The sequence below is a fragment of a genome, unplaced genomic scaffold (genome assembly GCF_019419815.1).
Source record: "Pyrus x bretschneideri cultivar Hongxiangsu unplaced genomic scaffold, Pyrus_bretschneideri_v1 Contig10, whole genome shotgun sequence".
Taxonomy (NCBI): Eukaryota; Viridiplantae; Streptophyta; class Magnoliopsida; order Rosales; family Rosaceae; genus Pyrus; species Pyrus x bretschneideri.
The window spans coordinates 5,282,812-5,309,756 of record NW_025999391.1 but is presented as its reverse complement, the minus strand read 5'-3'; the positions used below and the strand labels follow the sequence as shown (position 1 = coordinate 5,309,756).

Genomic DNA, 26,945 nt, shown 5'->3' with positions numbered 1-26,945 from the left:
GATATACGAATATGTTAAACTTGTAAAAAGGGCGTTTCTAGATGTTCAAAAGTGGAAAGAAAAACTAATGATTCTTTCTTTCTTAACTTAGACAAAATAAAAAGGTTAACTTTTTTGTTCAAAAGATGCAATCTTAATTTTTATTAAATGCTGTGGATTATAAGATCATTAGTGAAAAATTGATAATTCCGCAAATCATTAATCATCAAAGTACATGTATCACAACCATTCTAATCTGTAATCTGTCTTCGTTTTTATTTATTTTGTTGTCACCTAATGGTCACATGACAAATGTGATAGTCCTTCTTCAATGCATTTTCATTATTGCATAGTATTACGATGTGCAACCCTATACACTCCCTCAACCTACACCAAAGTTGATGCCAATTTGAGTGTAAGCTGATGGAGTTAATGGTGTCAAACACCCTAATCTCATGAGCTGATGCAAATATTATTGAAAAAGAACCCTCATGCTTGTCACGTGATCACAAAAAGATGGATGAAACTACACAACGATATAAATAATTGTGAAACTCAAGCTTGGATAAAGAAGGAAACGCTCTATTTTTATGTTAAATCTTTATAATAAAATTATAATAACGTAAAAATTCAAATAGCATTTGTGCAAATTCTCCCATAAAATAGAAAAGAATTTTCATACGAGGAACTTTCTCACACAAATGACAACAAAAAATTGAGAATTGAAAGGGAGGTGTGCGTTGCGGTAGGCACACGAGGGGCGACCTTTGCTTTGATTCCCCTCCCGGTCCAAAGCGTGGCATCTTATTCTCTCGAATCAGCATCCAATTTTGAGAAATTGAGAGCACCGTCACATCACCGACGCCCTTCCACGTGTCACCTACCGTGTGGACGATGACGTGGCACCCACACAAATATTCCACACCGAAACTCCGTCTCCTCGTAAGCGTAGCGTAAACTCTACAGCACCTAATCACCAATCACACCCTCCTCCGTCTCCAGTTAACAAACGGCGCCAACAAACAATAAACTAAAGAAATAATAAAATAAAGATTAAAGCATGTTTTTTGTTCTTGTAGTTCGGCCCTACCAAAAATAAAATGTTCTACTTCGGCCCTTAAATTTTTATTATCACGATTTGACCTTTGTAGAAATTTAAAAAATATAGCTTAATTGCGCACATGAATTATATTTGTTGAACTTAAAGCGCTCATCATATATACTCAAGTTCGAACACTTTTTATCCCGTTTATTTTTAGTTAAATTTAAAAAATCACTTGCAATAAGAAATAATTTTTGGCATAATTAGCTCATAAATTGATCTGAAAAGTTTATATACAATACGAAATGAGACGAAAAATATAGCATTCGGTTTAGCCGTAATAAGTCTTATTAATATTGGATCGACATGTTAACTAACATATTGTGTTCGTGTCAAACACGACTCTAAGCACAAAAAAACAATTTGTTTGTCATGTCTATTCACGAATGATATTTGGAAATTTCAAATTCTTTTAGGTGTAAAATTACTAAGCATACCTCGGAAAATTGGATAATTAAACTATCCTTATGGCAACAACCTACAAAGTTTAACTTTTAAGTCGAGACTAGTACTAAAGTGAGGTTAAGTTCAACTCCTTCATCCTAACGTAGATAATATCGTTTGTTAAAATATAAAATAAAAAAAAAAAAAAAAAAAAAAAAGATGATGACGGAGCTGAAGCGGCCGTTGTACGCTACTTCTTGTTCTAACGCTTTTGACAACGACATGCCTCTCTCTCTTCTTCTCCGCTTCGGCTACGTTCCTTCTGTCGTCTCGGCTCTCTCTCTCTCATCTGCCTCTTCGTCTTCAGACTCACAGTTCGCTGCTTAGAGAGAGAAAAAAATAAGAAAAAAATGCCATTTTAATCCGAAAGCAACCTCCATTTCGCTTTCTCTTCCTCTCTCTCTCATCACCTGTTATTTCTCAAAGAGAGAGAAAGAGAAGCAGCATCAACAATTCAATTCTTTCCGAAATTCTCCGCCACGCCCGCGCTCGATTCCGTCAAATGTTCGCTCGCAATTTTCAGTTGCGCTTGCGATTCAATCACCTGATCAGCTTATGGTACGAATGCAATTTTTTTTTTGAAGTTTTTGCGGCTTTGAATTTTCGTTTCTGGATTCTGTTTTCGGATCCGTTTCCCGGTTTTATCCGAGAGTTTGATAAAATCTTGGTAGATTTCGTCGTTTTCTTGAACTGTTGAGTATTTTCTAAGAAATTTAGGATTTTATTTGTAAATTTGGTGATTTATTTATTTGATTTTCTCTGTTTTTGCTGTTCTTATTCGATGCAGATGTAATCTGAGCTCGAGCTGTAATCCTATTCGATTAGCAACAATGCCAGGTACATTAATCCGATTCCTCAGTAAAATTCTCTACAAAAATCGGATCTTAATATTTATGTTTGATCTAAAATTTTCATTTTTCTGCATTTCGATATGTAACTTTAGGAGAATTAATTTCGTTGCAAGAAGACGAAAAGTCTAGAACTTTTGATTTCGAAACCTCCGAGGACGAGAGGCGGAGACCTCGGAGCAGATCTCTTAAGAAAAGGACTTCAAATGCTTCCTTGAGATTAACAAACACTCCTAGAAAGCGTGGCACGCGTGTGGCAAATTGTCGCTACGCATCGATTTCAATTGAAAATGCTCGGGATGCTGAGGAGGAAGAAGCTGTGATTACGTTTCGCGATGCATTGATTGCTAAAGATATGCTTCCGGCTCAGTTCGATGATTATCATACAATGCTGAGGTGATTGACTCACTGCAATGATAGTGTATATTTTTTTATAGTCCTTCTAGCTTTTTGGATTTGGTTACTAATAGCTAGGCCGTGTTTATGCAGATTTTTGAAGGCGAGGAAGTTCGACATTGATAAATCTTTTCAAATGTGGGCAGAAATGCTCAACTGGAGGAGAGAGTTTGGAGTAGAATCTATTGTGAAGGTATAATGCTATTAAGAGTATTTCGAAGGACGACTGATACATATCTTCTTATATTTCATTTCTTTTGATAAAGAAAGACTCTTTTGTCGAATATGTAAAGACTACAGAATATCAAACAAGAGGAACTTTTTAATGCCTGTTTTAGCGGAGATTTCATTTCATTCTCTGAGTTCTAATAGAGGTGTTACAATGATAAATTTGTAGGATTTTGTGTACAGTGAATATGAAGAGGTTCAGCGTTTCTATCCTCATGGTTATCATGGTGTAGACAAGGCAGGGCGACCTCTTTATATTGAAAGACTTGGAAAAGTTGAACCTAGCAAACTAATGAATGTCACCACAGTGGAACGGTTTCTAAAATATCATGTCCAGGGTTTTGAGAAGGCTTTTGCTGAGAAATTCCCAGCATGTTCTTTTGCGGCCAAAAAGCATATAGATTCTACAACCACTATTCTAGATGTCCAGGGGATGGTAACTTATTAAGTCTCAATTTCATTTATTCAGTTCTATGTATCATACGTATTTTTTGAAATAACTATACTTTTTCCTAATTTACTATCATTATTATTATTATTATGCAGAACTGGATGAGCTTTGGCAAGGTTGCACATGACCTTGTTATGCGCATACAGAAAATGGACGGTGATAACTATCCTGAGGTGGATTTAATATTATCTGAAACCAACTGATAACATTTTATGAAATCGTTTTTATTTATTTCTGACACTAGATTGTTCTCCACAGACATTACATCAAATGTTTGTGGTAAATGCTGGTAACGGGTTCAAGCTACTTTGGAACACAGCAAAAGGCTTTCTTGACCCGAGGACTACTGGAAAGATACATGTATGTGGATATTTGTCATTTGATGATTTCATTTTGAAGGTACTATTGACTACTAATAAGTGCTTCTGCAGGTCTTAGGCAACAGATATCAAAACAAGCTTTTGGAAATCATAGACTCGAGGTTCGGATTTCTTACTATTTGATAAATTAGTTTGATTTTTTAATGAATATAATGGCTGTCGGAACTTTTGGTTCGTGTTGCGAAACTTATTTCAGCAACTCTCTCTTTAAACAGCCAACTTCCGGATTTCCTTGGGGGAACTTGCTCGTGTCCAAATGAAGGCGGGTGCCTTAGGTCTGGAAAGGGACCCTGGAATGATCCAGAAATAATGAAAGTATGATTCTAGTGGGTTAACCGTAGTTTGGGTTAATAGGCTGAATATTGGGGGTTTTCTTGCCAGTTCCATGCTCATTTGACTTCTGTTTGCAGCTGGTACACGTTGGAGAAACAATGCACCTGAGGAAAATCAAAGGTTCTGATGATGGCGACGATGTCGGAATCAAGCTGCTTACCTCTAAGGTGACTTAAGCCAAACCTTCAATGGATACTGTTCTTATTACCTTGTACCCATGTATCATATTTCACATTGCTTGGGTTTACTTTGCAGATTACAGATAGTGAAATAGTATCTGCAGCTGAGTCAGGATCAGAAATGAGGTCAAGTACTTCTGCCTTCTTGCAGCTATCAAAGTCTAACTCTGACGAAGTAAATTTTCTGAAGTTCTCTTTTCTTGGGTGTCATCTCCTTTCACTTAACTACTGACTGCATCTCTATAGCTACTTTATTATTAGCATCTATATACCTTACTAAAGTTAAAGATTTTACTTACGATTGTGGCTAGGTTTATATCCAGTCACATGATAAAATATCAATCAGTTTCTAACTTTTCATCCTCTATATTTCTTCTGATTTGTCTCAGGAGAGGGCAACCGAGTCTGCTGCATCTCCCTGCAGCCTAGTTGAATCAGGCAGTACTGCAGGAATAATGGAAGTTGCTAACTCAAGTTTAACAAGTAGGTGATCATTGGTCAATTATCAAGCTTCTTATATTTACTCGTGATGTAGTGCCTGGCAGTTTTCTTTTCATGCCTCAGACTTGGAAATTTCTATTCAAGTTTTTGTTCTTGACAGGTGATTCACCCATGAACTTCACCCCAAGAAGGTCGCTGAAGACATCCATTCCACATGTAGCAAGTTTAACCGTTCACCTCATACTCAAAATATTAACAGGCATATATCTCATATTCCCAATGTTAGGGAGGATATTTGCAGCACGTTATTCAGAGAGCTGCTTAAAAACACGATTCAAACCTCCGGCACTTGAAAATTCAAGTTCTCAGGAACAACAGAATTCACAGGGAATAGATGTAGGTCCCCTCTGGCAGAGGCTGCAGCAGTTAGAAGGATTGGTTACCAATTTGATAAACAAACCTACTAAAATTCCTCAAGAGAAAGAAGACATGCTTCACGAATCTTTAAGTCGCATTAAATCTATAGAGTGCGACTTACAGAAGACAAAGAAAGTAAGTCAACCTTCTTTCTTGTAACCATGGGTTATTTTGAAGTATGTACCAGTAAGGTTTCTTGTTTCTGTCGTATTAGAGTTGGCTACTAAATCCAAGAGCTTTTCTTTCAGGCATTGTTCGCAACAACATCAAAACAAGTGGAGCTTGCTGAGTCGCTGGAAAGTTTAAAAGATGACAGTTTAACTGTAAGTTCCTATCACCTTTAGAAATAAAGTTGAATTTAGTTTATTAACGTGGATTGGAATTTGGATCCTCCTTTTACTTGCATGCGGTTGGATAGGAATTCATATGACTCGTTTATGTCGCTGGCACAACTTGAATATACCGTTAACATCAGGCTTTCTCAATTGCAGGGATCAAACTCATGTTGGCCAAGAAGTTGCAGTTACAACCACGACCCAGGAAGATGAATGCCAGTTTCTTGGGACAAGAGTATACTGATATTGATGGCCAACAATGCCCGTTCACTCACAAATGCAAATGTTACCACATCCGAGTTCACTGAGCCAATTTTAATGGGCTTGTCATTTAAGGTGACTTGTCTCTCCCGTCCAATATTATTGACTCTCTCACTCTCACTCTCACGCTGTCCATGTGTGCACAAGCACACAACTATGCAGTCATCTCGTTCTAATCTCTTTATTTCCGGTGCAGGTTTTATCGAGAGAATGAAGAGTAAAGAGAATAAAGCTGTTGATTGGGGTCACGGAACTCATCTTTACAGCGAAGAAAAGCGTTTTTATAACCTTCTTGGTGTTTATGTACATATTATGACCAATTTTTTCTTTCTTTCCCCCTTTTCGTTGTGATACAGTATAGTACTTGACCCTTTTGAATTTTATACCAATAGAAAATTTACAAAAGCAGATTTTACGTCTACAATGTCTATCGATTCTGTACATTGTTTGCTAACTATCTAGGGGTGGGCACTTTAGTAGTTTACCGACCAACACAGGGTTTTAAACATTTATTTTTGGGTAAAAATCCGGCCACTCGTTGAACAAGTCGGTTAGGTTGAAGTATTATTATTAACCTAATTGAAATTGATCCACCCGAATATCAAACAATTCTTAAACATAGATGTATCTTTACAGACAATTCTTAAGAACACTTGTTTATTTATACTTTAGTCAAAATGATGCAATTTAAGTAGGATAAGTCTATTAACGCCCCACAATCTTATGAATACACCCCATAATTTTATTTTTTCAGTTAAATTTCAATTTTTACTCTGACGATTTAAGTTTTGAAGTCCAACATAAACCCCATACACTCCCTTATGGCGGCTACCTGGGGTGTGTGAATTTAGAGTGTTGGACAATTCTCGATCTGTTAGAGAGTTGATATTGGCTGTCAACTTTCGCGACATGAGGGGTTTTTGGTTGTGCTGATATCGATGACGAATACCTCTTATATGAGTGGCCTGTGGCCGTCGAGCCATCTTTTTTGCCCTCGTTTGTTTATGGGGATCGGGTGGCTTCAGAAAAATGGAGGACGAAGTTGGAATTCTAAAGGCATATTTTAGATGTGGGGTGTATTCGCAAAGATGTGAGGTGTTAATAAAACAACCCTTAAAGTATCAAGTAACAAATAATGATCCTACAACACAAAATTCACATGATTTAAGCCCACTATGACATCCATTTTGGATTATTTGTCATTCATATACACTTTTAGTATAAGAAACAAAGTTATAATTCTAACCCATGACATTGTCAACCCGTCATAAAATGGTTTGGGTGGGTTGGTTTGCCCATTTTCTTGGGTGAAAATGGGTTTTAATAATGTCAACCCGAACCTATTGGGTTGGCCAACGGGCTAGAGTCCAACCCGACCAACCCAGCCAATGCTCACCCCTCAAGAGCACCCAATTGTAAGTTTTTCCCTGTCGTTGAAGCTTGTAAAGGGCAACTACTGCAGAGTCATATGAACTCTTATTATCAGCTCAAGGATCTCCTCTGCATACAATAGTCCCAAAGTTCGGTGTCTGCAAACTTAATTCCCATGCGTAGCTGTTGAAATCCATTCTCTTTTCAGAGCCCTCTCCGAATTCAATCGGAGTTCTGCACTAGGATGACACTAGTTAGCCCCTAGGAAAAGAGAACACTTAAGTGCAGTTTGGTTTATTCGAATCACCTCGATTTTTGCTCTGTTCTTTTGAATGTAGGCATCGGCCACTGCATTACCTTACACAGCTCAAAGAGAGAAATCCGAGCTTCTCCTTTCCTCGTGCTGATAGAAGCCATAACTGCAAACAAGAATGAATAGCATGTAAATGAAAATGGGAGAAAACAAGGGTAATCGGGAGCATCGTAATAGGTTGATTCAATCGTTCACTAACCAGGCAAATTGGGGATGCAATGTTGTGACTGTAGACTTGGTTGGAACCAAAATTGGTCGGGGCAGGACTTGCTCGCGACTCTGCAGATGATGATTCGATTCGACTGATTGGCTCTGAAGAATGAACATCAGTCAGTTGGCTGCAGGGTTCAATCTCCATGCCTTCGGAATATATCTCATCTATGTGGTCAGAATCAAGTTTTCTCCTTTTAGACAAGGAATGACAACCCTGGAGCTCCTTCGACAGTTGACGAGCTTCTTTCTGTTTAACAGCTTTGCTGCTCCGATTGTACCTGCTCCCAACCAAAAGACCATCTTCCAGCTGCAAAGTCATTTCCACATGCTCCATTGAATCCTCTTTAGTACAAGTTTCTTTCACAAAGTACCCTATAGAACCGCATAACTTGCTCGATTCACGCAGCGGGTGTAATTGCAGAGTGGAAGGGGTCACGATCGGAGATAATAGTTATTTAAACACCCTCCATACTTTGTTAAGGTCGAGATTGTTGTCCATGTTTATTGCCCCTGCTATGCTTTCCACCATGTCCCCAAGAACCTGCATTAAACAATTCGTAGTTACTAACGTAACTTCAGATTAATACAAACAGCTAACCGTTTAGAGTTTAAGTCGAAAAAACTAAGAGGTTTACTTTCGGGTCTTCAAGTAGGATGGTGGTGTTCAGAGCTTCAGCAGTACACAACTTCTCATACTCTGTGATATGACTCAGAAGTAACCCGGAGCAATGTTGAAGATGCCGATGAAGGTTCTTTCTCACAGCAGCTCCGATAAAGTTTTCATTACAAACAGCAGGTGATTGCAAGTCTGTCAACTGTCCCGGATCAATAGTTGTGCGGCGATGATAGAGATGTTGTGCCATCAGCACATCCAACACCGAGTCGCCAAGAAACTCAAGCCTCTGTCAAAATATTCAACAAGTAAAAAATGACTAAAATCTGCAGAAAATATCAAGTGCAAACCTGGTAACAATATCTAGCACCTAGTTTTTGCTCAGAGGCATGTGTTATGGCCTCCTGTGACAAACCCTTAACCGAAGATTGGTAGCCAAGCTTCTTCTCCAAGACAGCGACTTCATCATTTTTTCGGGCAGTAGGATCGGAGGGATGCCCTCGTAATGGCTTCAGTGGCTAATGAGGGTTCGAATTTAGAACTATACCAAGCCAATTCATCACATGTAGTGCAGCAAACAATCCTTGGCCAACATAGTAGGCTCCTATGAGGGCCTCAACATAATTCGCTATGGTCTTCGAGTTCATCCACCTGTGGCCTCTGTAGCAGAATTTTCCGACCTTTACCGGTTGTACAGTTTGCAATCTGCTGTCCAAAGGCACTTCCGAGGTGTCGACTCTGCATTTACACGGATCAGGGAATCTAGACCGCTGCCCTGGAGCTGCCCAACGGCGTGGTTCAAATGCTCTCTCACGTATGTATCCATGTCGAACACACAGAAAAATTATTGTTGGGCTAGTACCTTGATGCCTACGTTATACACTTGTTCCAACATTTTGAAATATCGAAGACATCTGATACTTGTATCTTTCCCTTGATTCCTATTTTATGTAGGTGGGAGCTCACAGCATACTTGAGAACTGAATCTCCGAGTAACGACAAATGTTCCAACGAGAAATCTTCACAACACCAAAGTGTTGTGAGTGCCTCTAGAATCTAATCACAAAGTATTTGTATTATATGTAGTTATGGTTCTAAATAATTCAACGAAAATTGAATGAAGAACGAATTACATAACACTATTTATCAAACGGTTAACTATTTATTTACAATGCTGATTATTCTCACCAACGGAAACAATTTTTTTCTTAAAACACAACTAACCCTAAATTTTGTTTGCATTGCACAAGTCATAATACGCAATCCATTATCCAATCATTGAACATTGTAACTCCTATCACTATTAAAACATTAAGAAACACAAATTCCATCTGTCCATCAGCACCACCGTCACCGCCACCACCAACCTCCACAAATCTCAAACAAAAAACCCCAATCCCTCCCAAACCCTAACCCTAAAATTCCAAATTCTTAGCCCTAACCACCCCCAGAGCAATGTCCACACCACTACCGCCGTCGCCCACGGCCTCCCCCATGGCCTCAGTCTCCGCCTCGCCCACAGCCACCGCTAAGAAGTCCCAGCCGCTGCCGTGGACCCAAGAGGAGACGGTGCAGCTGATCCGGGCCTACCAGGAGAAGTGGTACGCGCTGAGGAGGGGCCAGCTGAAGTCGAGCCAGTGGGAGGAGGTGGCGGTGACCGTGGCGGCCCGGTGCGGTTACGAATACGGCGAGCCGTCGAAATCCGCCACGCAGTGCCGCCACAAGATGGAGAAGCTCCGGCAGCGACACCGCGCCGTGAAGAAGCGCCTCGGCCAGAGAACCAAGTCCGGCTGGCCCTTCTTCGAGCTCATGGAGCAGATGGAGCGCGGGCCCATGCCCATCTCTGTTATGCCCATGGCGGAGATGCCACATCAGCAAGAAGAAGAAGAGCGTGATTATCACGATCGTAATTATCACGGCGGCGGTGGCGGCGGCAATGAAGACGACGATGAGGAGAATTCCAACAAGGTCCGGAGCATCGACTTCATCCTGCGGAGGCCGACGTTTGTGAACAGATTTTCCGGGAAAGCCTCGTTTTTGCAGGGACCCGCTGCGGCAGCGGAGTTAAAGAGAGGGAGAGAGGCGGTGGGCGAGTGCGACGTGGCGGAGCCGCCGCAGCATAGGGGTAGGGAAATGGTGGTGGAATTGGCGGACGAGATGAGGGCATTCGCCCAGCAGTTAATCGGGGTGGAGAACATGAGGATGAAGATGATGAAGGAAACGGAGAGGTATAGAGTGGAGATGGAGAAGAGGAGGATGAGCATGATCCTGCAGTCACAGCAGAAGATTGTTCACTCCATCAATACCGCTTTCGGGTCTTCCAACAAGCTGAGCACCAGCTGATCATGTAATTCGTTTCTAAGGTTGGTTTTCGATTTGAGTAGGGATAATGTTATGGCTTCTGTGTTTGTTGTGGAAATGGATTTGTATAGTTGACAGTTGAAGCCCAGAATTTACGCATGGTGTCATATACTTGCACGTTTAATTTCTTGAAGATTCAATCCCTCTCTCTCTCTCTCTCTCAGCATTTGTAATCTTTTAGTTGTGATGTTGGGTCCTTTTGGGGGATGAACACAACAATTTGATATTCTCATTTAAACTTAATCTGCCTTATACTTTTGGATTATGCTCAATAAGCTTCTCTTCTCTGTTGGGGTTTGGGGTTTGGATACAATGCCCGCGGCTTTAAGTGCACTAGGATATTAATGACATCATAAAAGTACATAATCATTTCGCGTTACCAGCATTCTTTTGTTTTTCTCTATTTTTTTAAATTTTTTTGTTATATTTGGGCAGCGATATTACTCTAACTTGAATTACTAAGAGATTCGAGCTCGAAGACAAAGCGTTAGATAATTGTCACATAAGTTTCAAGGAAAATCTCTCATTTTAGGGTTTGAGGACAAAACTAGGTACATAGTACTACTTTGATCTGCGTGGGGTCCTCTGAAAACAGTTACTGTTGTTAGCGTACTTTGCTTTGTATTTGCTGATCTTCAACATTGGTTAATTGATGAAGTTCGTAAACTTGCTCTTGAGAAACTCTTGGCACTGCCATCGTACTATTTTCCTCCTGCTATCAATCCTTCACCATTTTTGAACGCATGACCCTTCGGAGCAGCACTTGCACGTCTCGACGTATCCTCCAAAGACCCCGGGTATCGGATCGGGTTGAATATGAACTCCAGCCATTGTAGTGGAACTGAGATACCAACTCAGAGGGGGTCTAAATTTACAACCATGACTAGTACAATGACTCTTCAACCACGTTTTAATTCAACTTACTTTTACGGATCAAACATCAATCAAACGGTCGCCCATTGACGGAAAGTAAAAATCTGAGGAGCTCCCAACACAAAGTTGAAAGCAGAAAATTTTATGCAATACAGATGCCTGTTGGCTTTTAACAAAAACCAGATGTGGATGAACAGCTATCAGGACTCTTTGCATTATAAACTACGAATCGTTACAAGTTACGACATGGCATTGACAGATGATGATTGTTCTAATCCCATTCACCAATGTATACACCAGACATCTCTAATATTCACAAGATTTTTGCAAAAGGCTTTTTTGCCCATAAAAATGATTGCAACGCCCTTTGATCTGAAAAGGGTAGTAATACATGCACTAATCTACTGGGCCAAAAAAGAAATAAGGACCCTCGACAAATATGCTGGGAGACCAAGAAAAAGAAAGAAAAAATTGGAAAAAAAAAAAAAAAAAAAAACCGACAGGTACTAGAAATGGAAAGATACGAGCCCTGTACACGTACCTCTATATTGATCTCTATCTTCCCAGAACTCTAGCCCCGTGGTAATTTACATGGTTTGCAAAGACAAGCAAAATGCCTTGCAACATCACTTCGATAGTCCAGCTACATTTTTCACAAAACCTGCAAATACCATGACCAACTCTCTTCCTGTCAATGCCCTTGTCGAATAATCAGCTTCATCTGGCATTAAACCCCAAACCAAAATCAGATTTGTTTTTAAGATTGAAACACAGGACTCCGTTGACTACAAAAAATAGACATCTCATACAGTAAAATAATATATAAACTAGCATTTGACCATTAAAGCAATAATCAGCAATCATCAAGTGGAAGACAGATCCTACTACGGAGAAAGACAAAAAGAAGACAACAAAAGGGGAAAAACAAAGCAATTTTACACTTGACCCCGGAAAGGTTTGCAAGTAATGGAAAACCAATAAGCCAAAGAATAATTTTGTGATGATTTTGGTGACACATTTAAGTTTATGCAAAGCCTTATCATATTATATCCATCTTATGTAATTAAAGAATAGCAACTACCTGTACACCGCTGTACCAAGGGCATGCAGATCCAACCCTGGCAGGACCGGTTGCTGCAGCTGCTCATTCCTTAGAATCATTCATTCTGGTTTTGAATTACCAGACATCATATACAAACTTCCTTGCCCTGCTTGCAGATGCTGCATTTGCTGCTGAGACTGCTGTTGCAGAGGCAGTTGATGTTGGGGTGACTCTTGTTCCTGCTGCTGCTGCTGTTGTTCTTGTTGCTGGTAATGTTGTTGAGATGGGGATGGCAGCGAAGGAGACCGTTGCAGTAGCTGCTGCTGCTGCCACTGTGCTCCAACATTATGTCCATGAGAGAGCAAGTTTCCAGATAACTTTCTTGGGCCTAACCCTTGACTGATAGGTGGCCCAGGTTCATTCCCAGAAGAATTTGTTAGCGGGGGGCTCCCAACTGGACCCACTTGAGCAGTTGAATTCGGCATGTTAGCATCATATACTGCTTCTGATGATTTCCACTGAGGAATGGCAGAAGGAACTGGAACTACACTAGATGAATCAATACAGGACTGAGGAATTGCCGTGCTCACACCTACCGGCGAAGCACCATTCACAGGCTGCTCATCACCTTGAGTTAGATCATTTTGAGACTTATTTGGAATCTCCAAATTCACTTGGCGATTCTGCTGCAGCACTCTCTGAACATAAGGCTGAGTTTGATTAGCTTGCTTTTGTTGTTGCTGTGCCTGTGATTGCGGCTGCAGCTGCTGGTGGTTGGAAGCCATACCTGATGGAGAGCCAGTTTGATGTGAAGCAGATATCGTATGATTGGAAGGAACTGGTGGAACCTGGCCCTGAGTGATATTATCAGAATGAGAAGGCATTTGCTGGAGGTGCTTTGATGAATTGGTCGGTGCACTACAAAGTAACTTTTGCTGCAACTGAGAATGGTTTGGTGATTGGGGGACCAATGGTTTCGATGTTGCTGGATTAAGGGCAGACCCAGAATATGCACCTTGACCTTGCATCAATTGCATGAACTGTTCTCCGTTCTCAAGAGACTGGCTTCCTGGAGGCACAAGTCCATTAAGTTGAGAAGAATCAATAGAGAGGTTTGCAGGATCAATGGAGAGGTTCTGATGCACCATTGAATTGGCTCTTCCCATTCCCTTTGAAAGTTTAGCCTGCTGCTGAGACTGCGTAATTTGCCGCTGTTGAGGGTGGTGCCTACCAGATTGCTGAAGATGGTGCTGCTGTGGTTGTCTTTGTCGTTGCTTCCCTATCTGATTGGTCATCCCACCAGCACCAGGATTCCGGCTAAAGCCATGGGATGGCAGATGATGTTTCTGCTGGTGCTGGGATGACATGGGAGTCCTTGGGGAAGATGGTGTCATAGGGGACACAGACACCGGGTGAGGTGAAGTTTGCGACTGAAGTTGGGAACTATTTTGCAAAGTTGATGACATGGGAAGTTGGGCCTGCGGCTGGACCTGTGGCACCAAAGAATTAGATGCAGAAAACTGTTGCTGTTGTTGCTGCTGCTGCAAATACCGTTGTTGCAACTGCCTTTCTTTCACGCGGAAGGCATAGGCTTGATGCTGCGACCCCGTAGCATGATTTGGGCCTTGAAGATGAGGGTGATGAGGGTTGCTGAGTGCATGGGACTGTTGTGGGGATATCTGATGCTGCTGTGGGCTATGGCCTGGATATGTTTGAGCAGATGGCAGAGTTTGCTGATTAGGAAAACCAGAACTCAACCCATTGAATGGAGCAACTCCTTGGCCATTCCCTTGTGTGGCCTGCATTTGAAGTTCTGGAACCATAAGTTGCCTTTGATGCTCCGGATTATGGCCAGGCTATGACAAAAAAAACTCAATAGTCAAGTAAACATAAAACGTTGGTGGATTTGGATAATTAGAAGCGTAAAACATTGACTATTGAGAAAGGAAAGGAGATAATCAAATCTTCTCATCAAAATGTGTCTGCCAAGAACGGCAACCTAGAAAAGCAGTGAAATGACAAGTGATTGTTCCAAGTGTAACACTAGATAATCAAACTTAAGTGTGAACAGAAGTTCCATTTCCAGCCTTGCCAATAGAAGTTAATGAGGGTGAAGTGAGGGCTAAGGTTTTAACTTTTGATCGATGAAACTAAAACCTAAAGAATTAAATATATACATACCACAATTCAAACTTCAGGATGCATTTCGATACAAAAAAAAAGCCTGATAGGAGGGAGGAAACCAACAGATCGAAAGTAACCAACATTAAATACCCCAAGGACATACCTCCCTCTTCCCCTCTTTCCACCCCCAAAGTGGTGGGAGGAAAAAACAAAATAAAACAATAAGATAAAACTAATGAAGATGGTTGACACCATTCAACTAAGCACATTCAACTTTAGCCTTTCTTCTTCCACTTTGCACTCCCAGATTGGCAGGAGAAACTGGAAAAAAATAATCAAACTAAAAAAAATGAATGCGGTTTGACAAACTATTGCAACTTGCAAGTTGGGCACATTTAACCCCAACCTGCAAAAAATCAATCCTTGAGGACAAAGGAATCATAAGCTATGAACCATTTGATGCTTTCTCTAAAAGCTACCATCACAGAGTTAGATCTTAGTGTTAAACAATGTAGGTGCGTCAACAACTCACCCGCATCATATGCAAAGCATCGCGAGGTCTTAACATCAAGTTTCCCTGACCCGAACCAGCTCCAGAGTGCACATTTACAGGGCTTGGTATCCCCACCATACTGGATGAAAGCATATTCCCAGAGTTAAGCATAGATGATGAAGCCATTCCCTGAAATCCTGGCCTTGACACTGGCATGCCTCTGTTCATCCCGCACATCATGCCCATACCATTTCCACCAGGAACCATACGAACTCCACGATCAGTTCCTGGAAGAGCTCCAGACACAGACAAGCCAGACTGTTGAATGTTTCTACCAGACAACGTTTGATTGTAGTGCTGCATTCTTTGCTGCTCATCAACTGGCAAAGATGATGTTCTTGGACTACTGTATCTACCATCTCTGTACCATGAATAATGGGATACATAGGATTAACAAATAAATTAAAAGCATGTATGAAGAATTTTATAAAAATAATGTACACCAAAGTGACAATAACATCCGATAGAAACACACTACCTGACGTTGGCACTAAGTGGACCAGACGAGGATGGCAAGTTGCTTCCAAGAACCATACCAGATGATCCCTGCATGAAGGCATTTGGCCCAGAAGGAAGTAGTGACGCCATGGCACCCTGATTTGACATTGCTAAACCACTAGCATGAGATCCTTGATACCCAAGGACATCAGAGCTTGATGAAGTGGTATCACACAGATCAAGAGGCCTTCACACATAAATTCCAATACTTAATACGTAGAATCTTGGAAGGAGAACAAGTAAACGAGATATCTTTAACATACCGACAAAGATGGACAGATGATTAACATGGAATAGTAGACTATTGTTGGCACACAAGAACAAGAACTTACGTTAGAACACCTCCATTCAAGTTATTTGGACAGACTTGGGAAAGGGCCATAACATGAGAATTGTGGACAGTCGTTATTTGTTTCGGATCCTGGTTTTCATTCTTCATAAATACACAATCACAAGAAGTTATTGTTAGGATTCAAAAAGGAGTTCCAATAATACTGAAGCAAGTATAAGAGAAAAACAGGGTAATTAAATTGCTTCAAGATCCCAACCATGTACTGTCCATTCTCGTGAGAATCTAAACAATAATTTGTTTCAATTGAACTTGAACTCAACTACCTTTATCTCACATATATTTCGAGTTGGGTTGAACAATCCATTTAATTCGAACTGGGATCATTAACAGAAAATTGACAACACTCACTGTTTTGGGTTTAAGATGTAAGGTACTGCTGAATATTAAAATTTACAAAAACCTTTATGATCCTATGGATCAAAATTGCCAGTTTCGATGATGACAATATTAAAAAACGCCCAGTCAGATCACCAAACTAAAAGGATTGGCATCTCAAGTGTAGCATGTAATCCAACAATAAGGTCCAGCATTAATCACTGTAAAATGATTCTTCCTTAGTGGAAAGGTCTAAACTTGTGATCATAAGGATGGTCTAGCTACAGAGACATTGACAACAATATCAATCAAAGTCGGGCCACTGCACTGATTGAGAAAATCTATACTTATTTTCACTAACCTGACTCCTCCGATAATGATGCTTTTGACCAATGTTAATTATTTTCTCAAAATGAGATTTGAGAACATCCTCTTCCATTGGCTCTTGCAAGCGTTGAAATAATTGTCGGGCACTGCCCTGCATGAAAAACAGAAACACCAACCAACAAAAGTAAGTAGAATTATACTGATAGATGCAGGTCTCTCATGCTGAAGATGAAACAGTGTGAGGTCAACTTAATAGTTTAAAGGAAGCACTTTAAAGAACACACTCTTGCCTTCGGAATGCCCGGTATTGTAGATGGATAAGGTTGAGAAGATCCTGAATCTTCAGCACTATCAGCACCATCACCAGAATTCATATCCATCAATATTTTGTGACGCTCCTTGCACTCTTTAGGCTTGCGAAAAATACACTGCATGGTACAGTCATAAGAGCAAGACATAGACTATGAAAACCAACACTTCAAATGCACATAGATCATCCTCGCAATAGACAAAAAGCATCAGAAGGTGCTCCAGAAATAACACTAACCTTCAAGTGCAGCGTGCTATTGATTGCATCACTTATGAGTTCCCAATTTGGGCCCATGTCATGTACAAGAACAACAAGTGCCTAAGGTAAAAAAAAAACAGTAAGTTTTGTTCAGTTATTGGCAACTGTATAACAACTGAAGAGAGAACAATTTGATAAAATCAATAATGACATATTAACCTGATCTTCAAAAAGGGACCATGGACCTCCAGAACCTGGCTGCCCAGCAGACATCTGCAAAAGGTTAAATTCACATTCACAGTATAAGACGTAAGCAAAAGGTTTTTATTTTTTTATTTTTTTAGGAATAACAGCACAATAAAGGGGGGTCAAGTGTGAGCACACTGTCAAACAGGGTATCACCAAAGAGTTACCTTTAGTGATTTAGTTTTCCGTCCCCTGTCTCGACCACCAATCAACTTAATAAATTTACTGGTATTGGACATATTACTCATTTGGGATGCCACTGGAGAAGGATTGGATCCAGGCATTGGAGTAATACTGTCATAAGTATTATCTAGAGATTGCTTTAATAACTTTGGCTTCTTGGCTGTATGTTGCCCGTATAAACCTAAAACAAATACATAACTGAGAGAGTTCCACCGCATTTTCAAATCGAAGCCCAAAACAAATATCCAAGTGAAGACAGTTACCAATTGTTCCACTGGATTCATAATGATGACCCTCCGATCTCTTTTTGGAATTATCCCTCTGCTAATTCAAGACACCGTCGGTTATTTGATTAGCACTTCAGAATATAGTTCATAGGATTCATCGCAACACTTAATTGAGGGAGGATGAAATTTAAACAGCATAAACTAAAGATCAAGCTTGCAAAATAAGAAACTGCATAGAAATAGAAAACACAATCCAAAAGAATAATGCACAATTGTAAAAAAAAAATAAAATTAAAAAAAAAAAGAAATTATTAAGCATGGCAGACCCAGATCATATCTAACAATATTACTAATTACCTGTTCATTAAGTATAGCAGAATCCAGCTGCCATCCTTGATCATAGGCAGAACCCTGCAACCATAATACAATAAACTTAGCCAGAAATTAAGGTAAGGAAACGAAAGAACCTTCCATATTATTCCATGGATAACTCAGTCCAGCTGAATTATGAGTACTTCATGTACCAGATGTTTGGCCTTCTTCTTCTTTTTAGGCTTCATTGATGTTTCTGCATAGTCATATGGTAACTGCTTTTCAAAGTCCCCAACAGATTCAACCTCCACACTTTTCTGGAACTGAGATCCACCATGTAAAGTACTTTGATCATCCTGAAAAGAATTAGTATCACCACTTGAAGCATCTGTCTTAATCGAAGCCAGAACATTCCCATTAGCTCCAGCACCAAATGGACTAACGACCCTCTGCCTGGAAGCAGTGCGCATGCGTTTCGTTGGAATTGAACCAACATTGAGACTAGCAGGCCTTTTCCCCATCAATATGGGCGGGTGAGTTGCCGTCGTGCAGTTGCCATAAGGCAAATCAGCTCCTTCATATGACCTAGAAGCATATAACTTCAAGTTCTTTTGTTTCTTCAGGTTAGATTTTAATGACTTGCTACCTTCAAATGCTCCATGCAAATAATAGGTGCTTGTTTCTCCTTCATCCTCATCATATGCAGCCTCTTGAAAACAGAACTCTGAGATTGAATAGAACAACTTAATAAGCACAGGATTTGCTATACAAATAAAACAAAAGTGAACTCAATTTAGTTATACAAAAATAGTTTTGAGTTTGTACCTGCTCCTGCATCATACATAGATGTCTCAACCTCCTCTTGCATGCTACTACCAGTTCTCTGAAATTTTGCAGGTCGCTAAATCAGCAATAATAAACCAAAATGAACCAAACAGTTACCAAATCAATTATGTAAGAAACCGTCTGCAAGAGGCACAATATAAACAAGAAATTCCTTTCTATGATAACCAATACATATACGAGTAACCAATTCACAGTGGAATTTGGTTCCCCAGATTCTCCAAATAAAATGTGATAAATCCTTGGAGAAACCAGAAACAGGAAGCACCTAATCAATAACGCTAGTGCACATTGCATTTACCTCAAACTGAACCAAATGAGATTCGATTGATTTTCTATAGGTTTCCATTGCACCAGAGGGAACTGCATAGAAGAGATTTTCCTGCAAAAACAAAATCTCAGTTTTTAAGAAACAAACAATAAAAAGCTCTGAATAGAATTCAGGTTGCCCTAGCTTGCGTCTACCAGATTCGAGGTATAAGCCCCTATGGTTGCAAATGTATAAATTTTTATATACATATATAAAAGATATATTAAAAAGAAAATAAAGCATAAAGGCATGCAAGAGTTATCCCTTAAAGATATAACACATGGGAAGGGACCCCTAAATAATTTCCATGTTATAATAGATACTTATCACCTTCGTGCAAGTTTGCGTATTTGAGAGAGACAGATAATATAAAGAACGAGAAAGAGAGAGAGACAGATGAACAGAGGTTGGGTAGGATGGAGAGATGGGTGGCCAATGTCAACATAGATAGCTTCGCCAACAAAAATAATCATCAACCACATGAACATACCTCTGTAAGATGATCCTCCCACGACATTTCTGTAATGCCTAAATCAGAAATTCTCTCAGGAGTAGCAGGTGCTTGTGCTTGACGGTCAGGACCCAGAGAGTTGTTATACTTCAAAAATCTCACTGCGTATCCCCGCACTGAAAGTGCAAGATCTTTTTGGGGATGCTGTGCTTCCAAATCGTTGCTTGGCTCCTGACCATTATTGATCAACAACATATAGCACATACATGTTAGACAAAAGTTATGGCATCTTCTGGCCTATAAGCACAGTATCAATGGATACAAACAATGAACGCATGAAACAAGTTTTTCAGCCAATGAAAGCATCTTTAAGCAAACAACCAGGAGGTGCATCTCAAAATTTAGAGAATTCATTCAAGCCTAAAATAGGCAAAAGAAAATTACATAAGTCAAATTCAAACATCCACGTGAGTACTTTTTCATAGAGATTACTAAAGCATTTTGCGACCCTCTTTGAAACTATAAACTTAGCATAACTCTGATCATTTATTTAAGGGAGTTTTAACAAAACACTCCCGGTACTGTTCACTTTAACGAAAAAGGACATTTTTACCCTAAAAAGTCACTCCTAGTACTATTCACTTACAACTCCTTTTTGTCCTTTTGATTAAAACTCAAAGTTTTCAAGCCCTTTTCATTAGTTTTCCTTTTATTTAAAGGCGCAATACATAAAGAAGAGAATTGTATGCATCCAGAACTCCTACAAGCCTCTCTAAGTTCTGCAAGTTCAAAATAACCTTGAGAATGGTAAATACTTAATCTGATTCATGCTTAAGGTGACAGATTATTTTCTTATGGCATAAACTCTCTCTCTATATCTCACAGCAATTAATAATAGATTAGCTTATCAAGTAATCTAAAAGTTCGCACGAAAAAAGTAACCACCAAAGATGTGTATCACAACAAAATTGACTGTCAGACATGGACCAATAATTAAACAGTTACCAGATACTAATAGTAAAGGGAAACTAACCACCTTCATAGCATGTGATTCCTATAACTAAATCGATCAAAAGTAACAACCATTGATAGAAGGGTAAGAAAAATGACCAGTGCCATATTGGGTTCCCCATTCTTGTCTTGAGAAGTTGTGTTCCCATCAATCCTCATTGATCCAACCAAATCGTAGTTACAGTCCTTTTGACAAGAACTTGAATCGTTGCCCTTCAAAAGGGTCTCAGCTGAAACCCAAAATTGGTTGACAGCCTTTGCCAGGTCATGAGCCACTTTTTTTAGCTCCCAATGTTGATGTTGGGATTCAATTCTCAACCGAGAAGTAAAAGCAGCGCGATAACATATTTGAGCAGCAGCAGTAAGCTTCCAAAGACGCTCCTATAAACACAAAATAAATGAATAAAAATGTTTACAAAACTAACAAATATAGATATATTAATATTAGTTAGTTTCCACAATACGTGTATAATCACAATATCATGCCTGTGCAAAATCATTTGCCAACCAAGCCATTTCCTCAAGGACAAAATCCCACTGAGACTTTCGGCAATACTCCGATGGTAAAGAACGAACAGATAATTCAGCAATCCTCTTACGCTTGGCCTGTTTATGCAATTGAAGAAGTAAGTAAAAGATCCTTCAAAGTTTGTAAAATTAGACTTCATAAATTGCAGGAAAGCGGGAAATAACCTCTATAATTCGAGCCTCTTCCAGAATAGAATCTTCATGTGCCTTGTCTACCACTTTCAAGTGAACTCTAGGAGTCTGGCAGTCAGAACCTGCAGCAGTATCTTGCCCTGACAAAACAGTCCCAGGAACCTCATGCATTGATGATTCTTGAGGACCCTGGGATATGCCAGTAGAAAAGTTCTCTTTGTTGATGTTGGAACTATTATCCAAAGCTTCATCCACCTTGTTAACAGCTTCTGATATTAGAGGGTCACTTGGTTGTTCTCCCTCAACGTTTGAATGCAGCTTAACTTCATTATGCAACTCAGATCTACTTTGACTCATGTCTTCCTCAACTTTGACTTCGCTATTGCCAGAGTTCTTTTGACAAACAGAAGCCTGGTTATCATTAACAATAGCACCACTGTCAACAGCTTTGGTTTCCTTATCTTCTTGTACCATTACGCCGCCAGCTAGATTTTGTGTCCCATCCACATCTGATGATTCAATAATATTTCCATTATCAGCATTCCTCGTAGTAGTACACATGTCACTGTCATTATTTACATCTAATCCTAAACTAGTTTGGGTGCAAGAAGACTCTGAATCTAAACCCTTTGGGCATAGAGCTGCACTGCTAATTTGACCTTCATGTGGCACACTTTTACTCTCTCTATTTAGATTGTTAAACCCATTCATCTGCACCGAACTAAGTTCATTTTCAGTCTTTGTTGTAGCAGCACAAGGAGGACACTCAAGGACGGATGATGCTAGTGGTTCCCTGTCTGCAAAAACATCAGATCTCTCAGAAACATCAATGGGGGTTTCCTGAGCATCAATCTGAGATGGTTGACTATGTTGGCTATCCCTCAAACTTTTAAGAGTTGTAACATCCAATTTGTTTTGATATCCATCTTTCATTGGACCAGTAATTACTTCAGGGGCTTGCACCCCCTCCAAGTCCATATCGAACTGATTATCAGAAGTTACAATCTTGGGAACAATATCACCATTTGAACTCACATACTTTATGTTAGGGCCAGAAGGTATATTCTGGTCCTTTTGGTTGTTAGTTTCAGATATCGGCCTCTTAGGATCCTTTGACAACCCACGAGAAGGTAAAGAAGATCCCTGACCTCCACGACCATGTATATCTGTTGAACTTGATCGAGTGCCATCACGATTTGGTCTGGACCTGTTCCTTCGAGCATATGGACGGAATATAGCCGAGTCTTCTGACTCCTTGGGGTTTTGAGTCCCATCCATCTGGGAAGACTGTTCTGATGGACCATTGTTATTCCTTCTACTAAGATGCATAGAATTCCTTTCACCATCAGGAACATCATTGTCAGCATCAAAGAGTAAGAGATTATCAGCACTATTAGGTTCACAAAGTGTAGGAACCTCTGGTCGACCGCTACTTTCAACAGAGTCCCCATGTGGTGATGCAGTCAATGCAAAACTACCTTTTGCTTCACTGAAATCAAAACAACGACACAAGGAAAGAAAATAGAAGAGAATTAGAAATTTAATGAAAAATCATGTAATCTACAACCCATTTATGAACAAGTGAATTAAAATTCTACCTGGTCACAAACTGTTCTGGTTGCTGATCAGTGAGTGAAGTAGACTGAACACTAACAGAAGCTCCATTCCCAACCTTGAAGTCCAAAGGATTGCCACCCTGAAAGTAATTAAATAGTGATAATCAGTACATGAAGAAGTCAAAAATAAATCAGCACCATGAGATTAAATTTCCATACTTTCTCAAGAAATTCTAGTTCCTTTCTTCTTTCCTCCCTCACATCATACTCCTGCCTGTTATCAGAAAATAACAGTTCATAGTGTACTACATGCAGATATGAAAATATCAAAATATAAAAGTTAAAGAAGACGGGAAAGCAAACCTAAGCTCTGCTTGGGCCTTCTCGATTGCTGCTCGGCGTGGAGAGGTTTTCAAACCAATACCAACTCCGCCGTCAACCACTCCACCCATGGAATCAACCTCTGCATTTACTAGGAGAGCAGATCCTGAGCTACATCCATGCATTCCGACCTTAATGCCCAGAGTCTTTAATCTCCCATCTTATCCAAAGTCTACAAAAATTACTGAAGGCACAGATATAAAAAAAAAATCAAATAAGAATCAGGAACTTACTATGTAATTTTCTATTTATAAACAAAGGAGAAGAACCTGATAACACAAGTAATAAGAAAATAAACTTTTAGTTCACTAAATTTGAATTGCTGCACCATAAGCAACCAGGAAAAAATGTCCCCATTCGACTGAAAAGCATCTGAACAGTCTTGAGTTTTAATGTTCTTTTAAACAGAACTAGAAACAGGTATAACATGATTTACCAGCACAAAAAGCTTGAAATCAAATTGAAACAGACATATACAAAGATATGCAGATTGTCAAACTCATATTGATCCCAACAAACAAACTTAGAAGGGTAAGATAAGCAGCTAATGTATACATGAAACATCATATTATGGCTGCGGATTCCATTCTTAGACCAAATCTAACTATAGTTCCTCTCGTCCCAGAAATCAACGAGTTGTAGGAGGAAATGCATATTAAAGCATTTAAAGAACTTCAAATAATAAAAAATAAGAGGAAGGAAGAATGTGAATTCAACATGATCATAAACACCACCAAAATTATGAGGACATTCTCCGGCTCTCAGAAAATGATTTTCCACAATTTATATCAATGTATGGTAGATTTAGTCTGCATAGCAGTCCACAATTTAAATCAAATCCACGAGATGCTAAATATTCAAGGGCAAAATTGAAAGGCAATATAAGAGCCACATTGCATGAGTGGAAAGTCATCAGGTTCAAAACAAGCACTAACCACTGAACAGGTGAAACCTAGTTCAAACAGCTAAGTACAGAAAAGGAAATGTGTGGTCTGCCAAAAAATAGGAACATGAAAAAGCAAGGGCCAAATTATGGTAAGTCATTACTTGCATAATATATACGTACGTATTCGGTACTAATAACGCTACAATTTTGAGCAACAATTGCATGCAAGAGGCTTGCAGAGAATGATTTCCTTCGAATTCCCACATGTGCACTTTCAGATACACCCACTAAAGCTACAAAGCTACTGGCATACAACTCAAATAAAGAACATACTCAATTCCCCATGAGGGGGACTTCTAATTCCGGCATTCAATCCCATGTCAAAACAATAAGCGCACTGATAGCAAAACTTACGCTATAACCCCCAAGCATTCAATCACAATGCATTACAGAATCACAACGCAAGACACCTCGCCACAAATTGTCCTAACGAGCGAAACCCTAATTCAAGCAAACGCCTAATTTCAAAAATTCTAGGGTTTACGTGACAAAAACCTAACACGAACAGAGCAGCAAAAATACCTGCAATTGGGAACACGGTAGCAAAATTGCGAGCTAGGGCACGACTGTGGTGCCACTGGGGACTTCAATTTCGGGAAATTTCTCTCTCCTAGGGTTTTGAACAAACACAAAAAATATAAACGCTCAGAAATGGAACGGGACCAAGTTTGCCCTAGAACACAAGACCTCTCTCCAAATGTCAGCCATGAAATGGATGCTTACACTTGCTGAGAAACTCTCAATCTGCAATTGACTGATTTCTGGTTTGGGGAATTAGGTTTTCGGATTGATGTTCTCGTTGCGTATTTGGGGGTGAAGAGTTTGGGGAGTACGCGACCTCTGCGAATAGTGGGCTCTGTGCACATGGGGGAAGAAGACGAACACGAACGAAGAGGGCTTAGAGAAATTGGACGTACATTTTGGGCTTTTTATTATTACGTCCCTTAAAATTTTATTTTTTCGAGTTCGATTGGGGTTGGTTCGATGAGGAAGAAGAAACAGGCCAAAATTTAAATACATGAATTTTATTTTTATTTTTATTTTTATTTTGTGACTCTCATTTGTTTTTTAATCACTAAAAAGGAAATTGTCCGATTGATTATCATCATCTCTTGTAATACTTCAATTTCACATAAATTTGACTCGGTTTTCGTTATATTTGTTTATTGATATCCACATTTCAACTGTAAACTAACTGTTATAGTCATTTGGAGTAGATTTCAGGATATACTTTTATTTACGTACTTGTGACTTTCTTCAAAATCGTATTTAACTAATATTTCATTTCTTGCTATGCACATTTTAATTATGAGTTGACCACTTATAATCACAAGATTTTTCTTCCTTTAAGATCACCAACACTCGATGATGATGTCGTTAGCATTAAATGGAACTCTAAATCCTTAATCAACCACTTTTAGCCAAATAAAAACCTAAATTTGCTTGATTACAAGGGGTGAGTTTGAAGATTCAAAACTTCATAGATAATTGAGAGTTAAAACACTTCAAAATTTGTTCACGTCATCATTTAACGCTGGTGTCTAGTGAATTAACACATATCTAGTTTGTCCACGTCAAAATTTAATTCATCACTTACGCATCCTTTCTCAAACATTCTTATTTTTTTCTTTTAAAATAACGTAAACGCCGGAATCCAGCCAAATTCTCTCGTTCTCTCTCTAACAATGATTTCCTTGACAGGGTCCGGAAAGGGGCAGTATCATGCCCCACTGTCGAAGGACATGCTTGAAGGAGATGAGAATACTAAACGTATACATGCTTTTTTTCTTAAAACATAAGTGAATTCTTGTTTGAAGAAGATTTATTGTATGTATGCAGTTTAGGTTCTCGTTTGGTGTCGAGAATTGGATTGGAAATTGTATTTAGCATAGGATAGGATGCGCTATCATTGGTAATAAACAATGATAAGGTACAGAAGCATGAAGCATTCCATCCTCCCATAAGCATTAACCACCAACCAAACAATTGAAAAACACAGTATCAAGCAAGCATCACGTCTCAATTCTCCATGAAATGTACAACGCCATCATTTTTTTCAGGTTTACCCGCGGCTACACCATATACCTTACCAAACATATGGCTCAACTCGAACTGAACTTGCTGCTTTTGATTTGCCTGAAGGAGGATGTGCACTGGAGTGACAAATACCCGTACCTGAATCCCACATGGCGCTACTATTAGCCCTGGCCATGGTATAGTTTGTAAGTTCTGTCGTAAGATTGAGGGGCACCCAATGTTTTAAAGAACTCGCCTCGGGGCGCGCCTAGGGCGCCCTTGAGGCTGGGCAGAGAGGCAAACGCCTCAGTTTTGCTGGAGTAGGCGAAATGCTTCACCGGAGATGCCGAGGCGGCGGAGGCGCGCCTCAAGGCGTCTGGACGCCTTGTTAGACCTTTTTTTTTTTTTTTTTTTTTAAAAAAAAAAAACCATCCAAACCCAAAACGACGTCGTTTGGGTAAGGATTTTCAATCTTCATATCATACCTTCGAATTCGATCCCATTTTTCTGCCTCTGCCTTTTGCCTTCTACCTTTTTGCTTCTTCT

At 39.6% G+C, this 26,945-nt stretch overlaps 3 protein-coding genes and 1 pseudogene across 7 annotated transcripts; 2 read left to right on the top strand and 2 right to left on the bottom strand.

Moving 5' to 3' along the window:
• Window positions 1–1,792: 1,792 nt before the first annotated feature.
• Window positions 1,793–6,210, top strand: LOC103960901 (phosphatidylinositol/phosphatidylcholine transfer protein SFH9). Its single transcript, XM_009373394.3, has 16 exons — window positions 1,793–2,083; window positions 2,313–2,362; window positions 2,469–2,769; window positions 2,863–2,962; window positions 3,167–3,433; window positions 3,544–3,621; window positions 3,707–3,808; window positions 3,880–3,929; window positions 4,044–4,143; window positions 4,239–4,328; window positions 4,417–4,515; window positions 4,730–4,823; window positions 4,942–5,333; window positions 5,447–5,521; window positions 5,690–5,869; window positions 5,991–6,210. The coding sequence occupies exons 2-15, from the start codon at window positions 2,356–2,358 to the stop codon at window positions 5,744–5,746; spliced, it is 1,812 nt and encodes a 603-aa protein (XP_009371669.2). The 5' UTR covers window positions 1,793–2,083; window positions 2,313–2,355; the 3' UTR covers window positions 5,747–5,869; window positions 5,991–6,210.
• A 983-nt stretch (window positions 6,211–7,193) lies between these two features.
• Window positions 7,194–9,635, bottom strand: LOC108868252 (annotated as a pseudogene).
• LOC103961670 (trihelix transcription factor ASIL1) lies at window positions 9,561–10,792 on the top strand. Of its 2 annotated transcripts, XM_048592105.1 has the most exons (2): window positions 9,561–9,841; window positions 9,893–10,792. In XM_048592105.1, exons 1-2 carry the CDS (start codon window positions 9,760–9,762, stop codon window positions 10,645–10,647), a joined length of 837 nt encoding a protein of 278 aa, XP_048448062.1. In that variant the 5' UTR covers window positions 9,561–9,759; the 3' UTR covers window positions 10,648–10,792. The 2 variants fall into 2 exon arrangements, with proteins under 2 accessions (XP_048448062.1, XP_048448053.1); XM_048592096.1 differs by having other exon boundaries at window positions 9,568–10,792.
• A 932-nt stretch (window positions 10,793–11,724) lies between these two features.
• Window positions 11,725–25,356, bottom strand: LOC103960911 (chromatin modification-related protein EAF1 B). Of its 4 annotated transcripts, XM_009373423.3 has the most exons (24): window positions 25,107–25,356; window positions 24,906–24,993; window positions 23,420–23,621; window positions 23,276–23,330; window positions 23,099–23,196; window positions 21,534–22,989; window positions 21,327–21,446; window positions 20,940–21,221; window positions 19,869–20,060; window positions 19,370–19,450; window positions 19,051–19,108; window positions 18,438–18,949; window positions 18,271–18,324; window positions 17,950–18,010; window positions 17,671–17,867; window positions 17,477–17,530; window positions 17,297–17,377; window positions 17,040–17,177; window positions 16,784–16,900; window positions 16,088–16,188; window positions 15,736–15,942; window positions 15,237–15,618; window positions 12,620–14,436; window positions 11,725–12,259 (listed from the first exon to the last, which is right to left on the bottom strand). In XM_009373423.3, exons 3-23 carry the CDS (start codon window positions 23,560–23,562, stop codon window positions 12,700–12,702), a joined length of 6,126 nt encoding a protein of 2,041 aa, XP_009371698.2. In that variant the 5' UTR covers window positions 23,563–23,621; window positions 24,906–24,993; window positions 25,107–25,356; the 3' UTR covers window positions 11,725–12,259; window positions 12,620–12,699. The 4 variants fall into 4 exon arrangements, with proteins under 4 accessions (XP_009371698.2, XP_009371681.2, XP_009371717.2 ...); XM_009373406.3 differs by having other exon boundaries at window positions 24,906–25,356; XM_009373442.3 differs by having other exon boundaries at window positions 17,950–18,007; window positions 24,906–25,356.
• Between the last annotated feature and the right edge of the window lie 1,589 nt (window positions 25,357–26,945).